The sequence below is a fragment of the Pongo pygmaeus genome, chromosome 2 (genome assembly GCF_028885625.2).
Source record: "Pongo pygmaeus isolate AG05252 chromosome 2, NHGRI_mPonPyg2-v2.0_pri, whole genome shotgun sequence".
In the NCBI taxonomy this organism is placed as follows: Eukaryota; Metazoa; Chordata; class Mammalia; order Primates; family Hominidae; genus Pongo; species Pongo pygmaeus.
The window spans coordinates 194,428,878-194,442,633 of record NC_085930.1 but is presented as its reverse complement, the minus strand read 5'-3'; the positions used below and the strand labels follow the sequence as shown (position 1 = coordinate 194,442,633).

Below are 13,756 nucleotides of genomic sequence, written 5' to 3'. Positions count from 1 at the left end.
GAATCCTGCAAGCTTCCCAAGGATAAAAACAAATAAAACGAAAGGTTACTTTCAAAGGAACTAAAATTATACCAGCCACAAGTAAATGCTGTGGAACATTCACATACTAGGATGCTATGTAATATTTATGAAGAATGATGATCTAAATCGCAAGGTTCTTAAAGTGTGGTCCAGGGACTCTTGGGTGTGGCCTAAGACCTTTACAGAGTCCTTGAGATCAGATCTATTTTCATAATAATAAGACATTACTTGCCTTTCTCACAAATGTGTAGTGGAATTTTCCAGAGACTGTAATATGCCGTGTCCTATCACAACAGATTGAATGCAGAAGCAATAGGAGAATGAGAATGCAGCTGTCTTCTGTTAAATCAGACAGTAAATAAATTTGCAAAAATATAAAACAATTGCACTCTTCTCACTAATTTTTAAATTTTTTATATAATTATTTTGCATAAAAACATGTATGCTAACATGCAGTGAGTTTATTATTTTAAAATGAGCTAATAAAGAAACATTTTTAAAGCTTGCAGTGATTTTTCTTTTTTTTTTTTTTCTGAGATGGTATCTCCCATTGTCGCCCAGGCTGGAGTGCAGTGGCACGATCTTGGCTCACTGCAGCCTCCACCTCCCGGGTTCAAGCAGTTATCCTGCTTCAGCCTCCAAGTAGCTGGGACCACAGGCTCGTGCCACACCCAGCCAATTTTTGTATTTTTAGTAGAAACAGGGGGCGGGGGGCACCATGTTGGCCAGGCTGGTCTCAAACTCCTGACCTCAGGTGATCCTCCCGCCTTGGCCTCCCAAAGTGCTGGGATTACAGGTGTGAGCCACCACATCTGGACTTGTAATTTCTACACCCAGACAAAAGCTTGCAGTTTTAATTTCTAATACAGTAAATATTGATAGATATAACCTACATAAACGCAAGCTTTTTGGAGTTCTCCATAATTTTTAAGAGTGCAAAGGGGTCCTAAGACCCGTTTGAGAACTGCTAGTAGAAATCCATATCTTTTGACATAGAAACCATGATATAAAATTGTGTATACATTAGCCAAATGAGAAAATAATGTGAGGCAAGCCGGGCACAGTGGCCCATGCCTATAATCCCAGCACTTTCCGAGTCCATGGCAGGTGGATCACCTAAGGTCAGGAGTTTGATACCAGCCTGGTCAACATGGTGAAACCTCGTCTCCACTAAAAATACAAAAAAGTAGCTGGGGGTGGTGGCGTGCGCCTGTAGTACCAACTACTCGAGAGACTGAGGCAGGAGAATCACTTGAATCCGGTAAGCAGAGGTTGCAGTGAGCTGAGATTGCACCACTGCACTCCAGCCTGGGTGACAGTGAGACTCCATCTCAAAAAAAAAAAAAAAAAAAAAGGAAAAAAAAATATCATGAGGCTATATGCATTAAAAATGGATTTTTCCTTTAAATGGGGGGATGATTTTATAAATCTGTAGTGTATAAAAGGATAGTTAGACCAGAAATATGACATTTATTTCCTTCAATAAATCAAGTTAGATATTGTTTTAATTTATAATGGTATAATAAGTACAGTTTAAAGAATGTGAACTGTTTTAAGTATGTAATGTCAAATTCATAAAAGGATGCTTAGGATCCAACCTACTACAGAAATTCAAAGCACATGAGACAATTTATTGTGCAAAAGACAAAATAGGAAGCAAAGAAGCCTAAAATATAGGAGGAAATCATAATAGTGTGAAATGAGTCTGTAAATTTGAGGGTTTACAGAAGCTTAAAGCATATGGGGGAATATTGAATAATTGTGTGGCCTTATTTGCAGTATTGCCTGAAACCAAGATTATTGGAAGAAATCAGGAAAACTGGCTTTGACAAAAAGAAATAAAATGAACTAGGATTGGCCTTTTCCCAAAGCACTGCTTAAAGAAACATCACTATTTTTAACATGCAGAAAAGAGGTAAAAACAGTAAGAATATGATGGGGTTTTGATTTGCATAGAAAAGGTCACAGTGAATTAGACGAAAGCTAACAGTAGAATGATACACCTGTCTTTTTAAGTAGTCTGCACAATTTTAGGAAAACCTGAATATGACATTTGGAAAGAGTTCCGTGTGCAAAAAAATTGTAAAGGTTAGAAAAGAAGCTATCAAGAAAATTGGAAAAAATTGAGATTACTCAGGTTGGAGAAGAGACCTCTCAGCCTCAGTTCCCTTAGGGCACACAGGGTTCTTATTAGAGCCCATTGGACAGTGGTTGTCATCTACACTTAACGATGTCATAAGAAAAAACAATTTTAAATTACAGCCCAAGAATCTGGATTGGATATACAGAGCCATGTCTTTAGATCCTTAGTTCTTTGAAACAGGATAAAAGTCCAGCTATGCATCATTGAACAACGAGACATATTCTGAGAAATCATTAGGCAAGTTTGTTGTTATGTGGCCGTCGTGGTTTACTTACACAAACCTAGATGGTATAGCCTATTACACACCTAGGCTATAAGGTATGGCCTATTGTTCCTAGGCTACAAACCTGTGCAGCATGTTACTGTACTGAATACTGTAGGCAATTGTAACACAATGGAAAGTATTTACGTATCTAAACACATCTAAACATAGAAAAGGTACAGTAAAAATATGATATTGTAATCATATGGGACCACCATCATATATATGTTGTTGACAGAAATGTTATTATATGGTATATGACTGTACTTGGAATCCCATTAACTCTGTTAGAATAGTAGTGGTACTCTCCCAATTTTGTGAAATCCAAGCCAGAAGAAATCATTACAGCTAAAGAAATTTTTAGTCTATCTGGGAGTAGCTCACATTCTCCCTGCTTAGTTGACCTCAAAATCCTTTTCTAATACTATCCAGGTTTCCATATCCCATTTTCTGTTTGCTTGGTTCCCTTAACCTGGGTAGGCTGATTTACTGTCTCCTTACCAAAGTGATTTTATACACAGGATACTTGACCCCGGAAACCACTTATGTACTTCCTACCCTACTCCTTACTCCAGGAGATCTGAAAGCCTGTTTTCAGAGATACTTGCAGAAAACTGCCCAAATACTGCTTTTCAAAGAGACACCTACCAAAAAAAATCACTGAACTTTCTACCCAATCAAGAAAACTCATTTGTAGTTCTCTGAAGCACTAATAAGAACCAGGAATGGAGGGTTTGTCTCCGATGGCATCCACCAACACTGTAAGTGCAGTGAAGACTGTGGGACTGTTGCCACCAAGACAGATTTGATGGTTTCTTTTCAGAAAGCAAGATGGTACTGGCAAGAAAGCAAGCAATGTGTCACTGTCTCCTTCCTTCTGACCCTGGGGTAGGGGATGCTGATATCCCCTACCTCTTACCTCAGAATATGCAGATCAAATTGCATATTTACAACTGGTGAAGAACTGTCAAGGCAAATTTAGGAACGGTGCAAACCCTCATCAAACTTCTATATCCCCTATTGCTGACATTCTGTACTGGAGGATGCCAATGGCATGATTGGACACTAAATGTACCAGCACCACCACTGCCAGACACTAGATATTGGCACCTGTGAAATGAGATTTAACCTGTTGCTGCTGCTTAGTGTCACTAACTCCAAGCTAAAAACCCTCAACAGAGCACTCAGTTCACTAACTGGGGTCATGGGCCACACTCCAGCTGCCACAGTCAAATTGTCAATTGTCTAATCATCTGTGTCCTTTTCAGCTTCTGTAGTAGGAGGCAGGGCTTCAAAGCTCACACAATAGCAATTCCACAAACTAAGGGAGGAGTTGAGATGCTGGGTAGCCAAAAACTGGCAGAAGTCCTTCCCATTTGTCCTGTGTAATTTTAATTATACCTTATAGAATGTCAACTTAATTTTTTTCTCATTGAGCTAACCATATTTTTGTCTGGAGACTATCTTTTTTTAAATTTTTTCTCTCTCTCTTTTTTTAGAGATGGAGTCTAGCTCTGTTGCCCAGGCTGGAGTGCAGTGGTGTGATCTCAGCCCAATGTAATCTCCACCTCCTGGGTTCAAGCGATTCTCCTGCCTCAGCCTCCTGAGTAGCTGGGATTACAGGTGCCCCACCACCATGCCCAGCTAATTTTTGTATTTTTAGTAGAGACAGGGTTTCACCATGTTGGCCAGGCTGGTCTCGAACTCCTGACCTCAGGTGATCTTCCCGCCTCGGCCTCCCAAAGTGCTGGGATTACAGGCGTGAGCCACCGTGCCCGGTCCTTTTTTTTTTTTTTTTTTAACCAACCACAGCCAATGGTGTGTGCTAGGGATAAGGTAGATACTATATATTACTCGGCTGCTACTACTTCTATTATTATTATTAAAAACTAAACATCTCACATTTCTATGGAGATTTGTAGTTCATAAAGTACTTCTATAGAGATTTATAGAACATAAAGAGAATCTATTATTCTTATTTAATAATCAGAATTACTGAGATAAGCCTAATTATTGCCATTTGCCAATGAGGAAATTGTGGTCCTGGTGCAGTTCTTCATGGTCACACAAATAGTGGAAACTAGAGCTGGAGCTTGAATCCAAGTTTCCTGGTTACCTCAGTGGTGATCTTTCTACTCTTTCAGTGAGTGTGGTTCTTACTTATTTCATTCAATAATAGATATTTATATCCAGACAGCCTTTCCTACTAGAGAGAGTAATGCTTTTGCTTTAATCTTACATCGTTCTTTGATTTTTTGTTGTTGTTGTTGTTGTTTATTTCAGGAAGACATATTTTAGCAGATGAAGCACTCAAGCTGGGCATTCTAGATAAAGTTGTGAACTCAGACCCGGTTGAAGAAGCAATCAGATTTGCTCAGAGAGTTTCAGGTAAGAAGATAATAATAAAAATAGCCAAAGACTGTAAACAAGATACATGTTCATTTAAATAAGAAACTCCTGGCCAGGCGCAGTGGCTCACGCCTGTAATCCCAGCACTTTGGGAGGCCGAGGTGGGCAGATCACGAGGTCAAGAGATCGAAACCATCCTGGCTAACATGGTGAAACCCCATCTCTACTAAAAATAGAAAAAATTAGCCAGGCGTGGTGGCAGACACCTGTAGTCCCAGCTACTCAGGAGGCTGAGGCAGGAGAATCGCTTGAACCCAGGAGGTGGAGCTTGCAGTAAGCAGAGATTGTGCCACTGCACTCCAGACTGGGAGACAAAGCAAGACTCTGTCTCAAAAAATAAAAATAAATAAATAAATAAAAATAATAAAAATAAAAATAAATAAATAAGGAACTCTTATGGTACATCCATGTGATAGAATGTGATACTGCTTAAAAATGAATGAGAAACTGTGTGTACTGATATGGTATGAAGCCCATGATACATTATTAAGTGAAAAAAGCATTATTGTATATAGTAGTTTGCCATTGGTATAACAAAAAGGAGGGGTGGGATAGAATATGGGGAAAATGTATATATCTAACTGTTCATGCATAAAATATTTCTGTAGAGATTCACAAATGTTTAATCTCTGGCTGCCTCTGGGAATAGGGCTGGTCAGCCAGCAGAAGCTACTGGAAGGAGACTTTTCACTGTTTACCTGCTGTAGCTTTTTAAATTTTTTATCACATGAATGTTTTTCCTATTAAAAAAGAGGGACTCCTCCCTAACTCATTTTATGAGGTCAGCATCATCCCGATACCAAAACCTGCCGGAGATACAACAAAAAAACAAAACTTCAGGCCAATATCCCTGATGAACATTAATGCAAAAATCCTCAATAAAATACTGGCAAACTAGGCCAGGCACAGTGGCTCATGCCTGTAATACCAGCACTTTTGGGAGGTCGAGGCGGGTGGATCACTTGAGGTCAGGAGTTCGAGACCAGTCTGGCCAACATGGTAAAACCCTGTCTCTACTAAAAATACAAAAATTAGCTGGGCATGGTGGCGCACACCTGTAATCCCAGGTACTTGGGAGGCTGAGGCATGAGAATTGCTTGAACCCAGGAGGCAGAGGTTTCAGTGAGCTGAGATCGTGCCACCACACTCCAGCCTGGGTGACAGAGCGAGACTCCATCTCAATTTAAAATATATACATATACTGGCAAACTGAATCCAGCATCACATCAAACAGCTTATCCACCACGATCAAGTCGGCTTCATCCCCGGGATGCAAGGCTGGTTCAACATACACAAATCAATAAACATAATTTATCACATAAACAGAACTTGACAAAAACCACATGATTATCTCAATAGATGTAGAAAAGGACTTGGATAAAATTCAACATCCCTTCATGTTAAAAACTCTCAATAAACTAAGTATTGATGGAACATACCTCAAAATAATAAGAGCCGTTTATGACAAACCCATAAGCAATATTAGACTGAATGGGCAAAAGCTGGAAGCATTCCCTTTGAAAACTGGCACAAGACAAGGATGCCCTCTCTCACCACTCCTATTCAACATAGTATTGGAAGTTCTGGCCAAGGCAATCAGGCAAAAGAAATAAAAGGTATTCAAGGGCTGGGCGCAGTGGCTCCTGCCTGTAATCCCAGTACTTTGGGAGGCTAAGGTGGGTAGATCATGTGAAGTCAGGAGTTCAAGACCAACCTGGCCAACATGGTGAAAGCCTGTCTCTACCAAAAATACAGAAATTAGCTGGGCGTGGTGGCAGGTTCCTGTAATCCTAGCTACTTGGGAGCCTGAAGCAGGAGAATTGCTTGAACTCGGGAAGCAGAGATTGCAGTCAGCCGAGATCACGCCACTGCACTCCAGCCTAGGTGACAGAGCGAGACTACTTCTCAAAAAAAAAAAAAAGATACTAAAATAGGAAGAGGGGAAGTCAAACTGTCTCTGTTTACAGATGACATGATCCTATACCTAGAAAACCCCATCTTCTCAGCCCAAAAGTTTCTTAAGCTGATAAGTAACTGCAGCAAAGTCTCAGGATACAAAATCAATGTGCAAAAATCACAAGCATTCCTATATACTAATAGTAGACAAGCAGAGAGCCAAATCATGGATGAACTCCCATTCACGATTGCTACAAAGAGAATAAAATACATAGGAATACAGCTAACAAGGGAAGTGAAGATTCAAGGAGAACTACAAACCACTGCTAAAGGAAATCAGTAGAGGACACAAACAAATGGAAAAATATCCCATACTTGTGGATAGGAAGGAAGAATCAATATTGTGAAAATGGCCATACTGCCCAAAGTAATTTATAGATTCAATGCTATTCCCATTAAATTACCATTGACATTTTTCACAGAATTAGAAAAAAAACTACTTTAAAATTCATATGGAACCCAAAAAGAGCCCATATAGCCAAGACAATCCTAAGCAAAAAGAACAAAGCTGGAGGCATCACACTACCAACTTCAAACTATACAACAAGGCTACAGTCACCAAAACAACGTGGTACTGTACTAAAACAGACACGTAGACCAATGGAATAGAATAGAGAACTCAGAAATAAGTCCACACATCTGCAACCATCTGCTCTTTGACAAACCTGACAAAAACAAGTAATGGGGAAAGGATTCCCTATTTAATAAATGGTGCTGGGAGAACTGGCTAGCCATATGCAGAAAATTGAAACAGGACCCTTTCCTTACATCTTATACAAAAATTAACTCAAGATGGATTAAAGACTTAAGTGTAAAACCCAAAACTGTAAAAACCCTAGAAGAAAATCTAGGCAACACCATTTGGGACACAGGCATGGGCAAAGATTTCATGATTAAAACATCAAAAGCAACTGCAACAAAAGCTAAAATTAACAAATGGGATCTAATTAAACTAAAGAGCTTCTGCACAGCAAAAGAAACTATCATCAGAGTGAACAGACAACCTACAGAATGGGAGAAAATGTTTGCAATCTATCCATCTGAAAAAGGTCTAATATCCAGAATCTGCAAGGACCTTAAACAAATTTACAAGAAAAAAACAACCCCATTAAAGAGTGAGCAAAGGACAAGAAAAACAGACACTTCTCAAAAGAAGACGTTTATGCAGCCAACAAACATATGAAAAAAAGCTCAGCATCACTGATCATTAGAGAAATGCAAATTTAAACCACAATGAGATACCATTTCATGCCAGTCAGAATGGCGATTACTAAAGTCGAGAAACAACAGATAGATGCTGGTGAGGCTATGGAGAAATAGGATCGCTTTTACACTGTTGGTGGGAATGTAAATTAGTTCAGCCATTGTGAACGACAGTGTGGCGATTCCCCAAAGACCTAGAACCAGAAATACCATTTGACCCAGCAATCCCATTACTGGATATATACCTAAAGGGATATAAATCATTCTGTATTATAAAGATACATGCATGTGTATGTTCATTGCAGCACTATTCACAATAGCAAAGACATGGAACCAATCCAAATGCCCATCAATGATAGACTGGATAAAGAAAATGTGGTACATATACACCATGGAATACTACGTAGCCATAAAAAGGAATGAGATCATGTCCTTTACGGAACATAGATGGAGCTGGAAGCCATTATCCTTAGCAAACTAATGCAGGAACAGAAAATGAGATACCGCATCCTCTCACTTATAAGTGGGAGCTGAGCAATGAGAACACATGGACCCAGGGAGGGGAACAACACATACTGGGGGTTGTCGGCAGAGGGGAGGGGGAGGGGGAGCATCAGGATAAATAGCTAATGGATGCTGGGCTTAATATCTAGGTGATGGGTTGACAGGTGCAGCAAATCGTCATGGCACACGTTTACCCTATGTAACAAAACTGCACATTCTGCACATGTATCCCAGAACATAAAATTTAAAAAAATATTAAAACAACCAACCAGACAAACACTTCAGTAGATCAAAGACAGGCTGTGCTAGTCTGTTGTGTTGCTATAAAGAAAATCCTGGCCAGGCGCGGTGGCTCACGCCTGTAATCCCAGCACTTTGGGAGGCCGAGGCGGGCAGATCACGAGGTCAGGAGATCGAGACCATCCTGGCTAACACGGTGAAACCCTGTGTCTACTAAAAAATACAAAAAATTAGCCAGGCGTGGTGGCGGGCGCCTGTAGTCCCAGCTACTCGGGAGGCTGAGGTAGGAGAATGGCGTGAACCCGGGAGGCGGAGCTTGCAGTGAGCCGCGATGGCACCACTGCACTCCAGCCTGGGCGACAGAACCAGACTCCATCTCGAGAAAAAAAAAGAAGAAAATCCTGAGGCTGGGTAATTTATAAAGAAAAAAGGTTTAATTGGCCTACAGTTCCACAGGTTGTACAAGCATGGTACCAGCATCTGCTCAGCTTCTGGTGAGGTCTCAGACCTTTTACCCGTGGTTGAAGGTGAAGCAGGAATAGGCACGTCATATGGCAAGAGAGCAGGAGAGAAGTGTGGAGGTCCCAAACTCTTTTTTTTTTTTTCTGAGACGGAGTCCTGCTCTGTTGCCCAGGCTGGAGTACAGTGGTGCAATCTTGGCTCACCACAATCTCTGCCTCCTGGGTTCAAGTGATTCTCTTGCCTCAGCAGCCCGAGTAGCTGGGACTACAGGTGTCCACCACCATGCCTGGCTAATTTTTGTATTTTTAGTAGAGACGGGGTTTCACTATGTTTGCCAGGCTGATCTCGAACTCCTGACCTCGTGATCTGCCTGCCTTGACCTCCCAAAGTGCTGGGATTACAGGCATGAGCCACTGCACCCGGCCCCAAACTCTTTTAAACAAGCAGATCTCTCATCAACTGAGTGAAAACTCTCTTATCACCAAGGGGATGGTACTAAACCGTTCCTGAGGGATCAGCTCCCTTGACCCAGTAACCTCCCACCAGGCTCCCACCTCGAACAATGGGGATCACATTTCGACATGAGATTTGGAGCGGACACACATCTAAACCATATCACAGGCTCTATAATTTACCGCAGTAAAGCTGTGGGCCTTGAGAACTTCTGTCTCCACAAACTGAGTTATGTCTTTCTCTCAGTGGTTTCTTACTTTATGGACTCGGGATGTTCCTTTCAGAGTTCTTTCAGTGGCACTCCTAGAGGTTTTTTTGTTTGTTTCTTTTTAAACAGTTTCTTTTCAGTCTATGGGTGTTGTCAGCTTTAAATCAGCAAGATGGAGAGGGTAAAAATTGCCAGAAAAAAATAATTGGGAAGAGTATTGGGTTACAGGCAGAACAGAGTGCTGGTCTCCCGCTTGGTGGCAGGCAATGGCCCAGTGTTGTTCAAAGGCATTCTTTTGAAGGAGTCATTCTTTTGTTGACCTTGGCAGAGACCAAACACTTTCCTGAAATAATCTTTCTTTTTTGTGGCTCTAGCCAATTACTCTTTCAATGTGAAAGTAAAAGCTTGAACTGGAGAGGTGAGGAACAATGGGGAGAAAATAATGGAGACACCTAAAGAGAATCAGCAAGTCCTTGCCCAAATAGAAATAAATTTCCTACTATTTTTCTCTGCCTTTCAGGCAACCTTCACTGTGTTTTCATCATTGTGCTTCCCGAGGGGGCTTATTGTTTTGTTAGAAGTCACTTGACAGACTACACAGCAAAGGCTATTTGCATTTGGAGGTCCCTAAATGATTCTTTGGTTTGCTAAAGGTAGACCCGTGTCTGTCATTCACATCTGTAGTTTTAGTTTGTAAAGGTCTCAATTTCAACAGGAAGTTCTTTTCCTTAAGTGATTTCCCTAGATTCTGATTTGAGAATTAAGTTACTTCAAGAAATAGATGAGGTTCATGATCTAGGAGACCTGGATTCAGGTCTCAACCTTAGCTACATTTATAAAACGGTCTGGTTATAACTTTAATTTATTCACAGTTTAAAATTAATTGTAAACATTAAATTAAACATTTTTACTTTATAAAACTTACAAAATAGTGTTTAATCTCAATGACATTATACAGTTTGTCCACTTGGTGGCATCCAAATATTGAGGCACCATTTCCTTTAAACCTGTAATTCACCTTTTAACACTTCAGGGCTTTAGACAATTATGTATTACTATTTTAAACTGTAATCATGAAGACTATATAGAAAAATGTAAAATTGTGGTATAAAAATGTGTAGAATATAAATGTACATGTATTTGCAATTATACAGTGTATAATCGTGTATAGAGTAATGATCATTATCTAGAGTATGTATGAATACAAATACAAATGGAAAGGAAATAAGCAAAAATGAAAATGTTAGTTTTTCTCCAAAATTTCTTAAGTGATTTTTGCTTTTGTTTTGTTTTATTCTCCAGCTTAGGATAAGTTAGTTTTCTCAAACATTTCTAAATTATTTTTGGTTTTGTTTTTATTTTTTCCAGCTTTATTGAGGTGTAATTTCTACAAATAAAATTGATGCATTTTAAGGGGAGAGTTTGGTGAATTTTGGTAGTTGTTTACAGTTGTGTAACCATTGGCACAATCAAAATATAGTTCTATCACCCTAAAAAGTATTCTCATACCCATTTCCCATAAATCCTTTTTTCTTCCCCTTGGCCGCAGGCAACCAGTGACCTACTTTCTGTCATAGTTTTATGGTTTTTTTAGAATTTCATATGGATGAAATCATGCAGTAGTATATAGTCTTCTGTGGCTGGCTTTATTTTGTATAATGTTTTTGAGAGCCATTCCTATTGTTGCATGCATTAATATTTTGTTCCTTTTTATTGACTTGTATTCCACATTGTGGGTAAACCACAATTTGTTTATCCATTATCAGTTGATGGACATTTAGTTTGTTTCCACTTTGGGCCTACACAAGTCTTTGTAGACATAGTTTTTCCTTTTTTTTGGGTAAATACCTGAGAATAGTATTGCTGGGTTGTAATAAGTGTATGCTTGACTCTTAAATGCTTTTTAAAATTTATTAATAAAAAAATCAGTGACTTAAAAGACACTAATTTTTGCCAAGCAGATCAGAACAGATGGAAAAAATACGGTGAGATTGAGTTTAAATAAGCTGTCATTAGAATGCTCGTAATACATCCTGTATAGAAGGCAACTGGACACTCACTTACAGAGGCTTAAAATTACTCATACCTTTTGACTTTGCTTTTCTATTCTTAGGAATTTACCATACAGAAATAATCACATAAATACACAAAGATCTGTATACAGTAATGCTCACTAAAGCTTTTAGATTATCATAAAATATTGGAAACAACTCAAATATTTAGTTTTGGGAAATTAATTATGTAAAAACGATAATCTCAATGAACTGACTCCATTCAGCTATTACAACTTCCATTTTTAAAGAAAGTTGAAGAACTTGGAATATTGCTTACATATAGTATTAAGAAGAAAACAGCCAGATAGAAAATTTTACAAGTGTGTGCGTGTGTTCTTATACGTATTTGCATAAGGAAAAAACTATAAGGCGATGTAACAAATTTTCAGTAGTGGTTGTACTTGGGTGGTAGGTAATCTAGACTCTTGATTTGAAAAAAATTTATCTTTTCCTAATATCTGAGTCATTAAATTTACCCCCCCAAAAAAAGGGATGCCTTTGGGAGGCCAGTGTGGAAAGGATGCAGTCTGTTAGAGAAATGGGCTCGGGACTGGAGGTCAGGAGAGACAGAGGTCTCAGCCTTAGCTACAGGGACCTTAACAAATCACCTTTGGGGCTTTATTTTATGTATTGGTAAAAGAAAGGGTTCAACAAAATTAGTTGGTTTCAAATCATGTTCTGAGACCTCACAGGCTACAGTGGTTGGGTGCCTAGTTATTTGTCCTTGCAACAACTCAAGTAAGGTTTTGGGGTGTAATGTCTGTTTTGGGGTTTAATGATTAGATCCCATGGAAACCCTTGGACTTTTACTGTTTTTTCTTTTTTAAATGAGTTCCACTGTTTGAAATCCTATGATTTCTTGGTGCTGCTTTGTAATAGACAAACGCTGGAGATCAAGGTAGAGAAAAGGACAGATCAACCAAGGATTAATTCAGAATCTTATCTAAATTTGCCATTTATTCTCTTACCAAATTTGTAGTTTAAGGAGGCCTATTTATTTTGCCTTTCATTTTCATTTGAGGTCTTGTGCCTATCTTTTCTTTTTGTGCTTCCCCACTTCCCTCTTTTTTCTCTTTTTTTTTGAGACGGAGTTTCGTTCTTGTTGCTTAGGCTGGAGTGCAATGACATGACCTCGGCTCACTGCAATCTCTGCCTCTCGGGTTCAATCAACTCTCCTGCTTCAGCCTCTGGAGTAGCTGGGATTACAGGCATGCGTCACCACACTCAGCTAATTTTTGTAGTTTTAGTAGAGATGGAGTTTCACCATGTTGGCCAGGCTGGTCTTGAACTCCTGACCTCAGGTGATCCACCCGCCTCTACCTCCCAAAGTGCTGGGATTAAAGCCGTGAGCCACCGCACCCAGCCTCTTCGTTTTAAATACAGTTGTTAGTGTGTGGTCATTTAGCAGAAGAAAATTGATGGATTAACTTGAAGGAAAGTTTCCACAAAAATTCAATATGTTAATTACATTAAATATATATGCATTTATTAGAAATCTATAGTTATGGAAAGCTAGAGCAATTGTCTTGATCTAGAGCCATGGTCCTCAGACTTCACTGTGCATCAAAACTGCTTTTTGGTGGGCTTGTTAAAGCATGGTTAGCAGGGCCCCACTCATTACTTTCTGATTCATTAAATCTGGGGTGAGGCCCAAGAATTTGTATCTCTAACAAACATGCTTAGGTGATGTTGATGCTGTGTTCTGGGGATCACACTTTGAGAACCATTGATATATAGAGAACAAGGGTAAGAAAGGAGATAATTTTTGCTAGTTTTGATTTTTTTACACCTGACACGCAAACACTACCTATAGTCTTTTTTTTTTTTTAATGAGACAGAGT

General features: G+C 39.4%; 1 protein-coding gene across 2 annotated transcripts in view; it reads left to right on the top strand.

The window, feature by feature from the left end:
* Positions 1 to 13,756, top strand: part of EHHADH (enoyl-CoA hydratase and 3-hydroxyacyl CoA dehydrogenase) — a 67,057-nt gene that overhangs the window by 30,822 nt on the left and 22,479 nt on the right. For both annotated transcript variants that reach the window (XM_054482779.1, XM_063662483.1), the window contains one exon: positions 4,710 to 4,814. In XM_054482779.1, the coding sequence (XP_054338754.1) occupies positions 4,710 to 4,814 (105 nt within the window). The remainder of the gene's footprint in view (positions 1 to 4,709; positions 4,815 to 13,756) is intronic.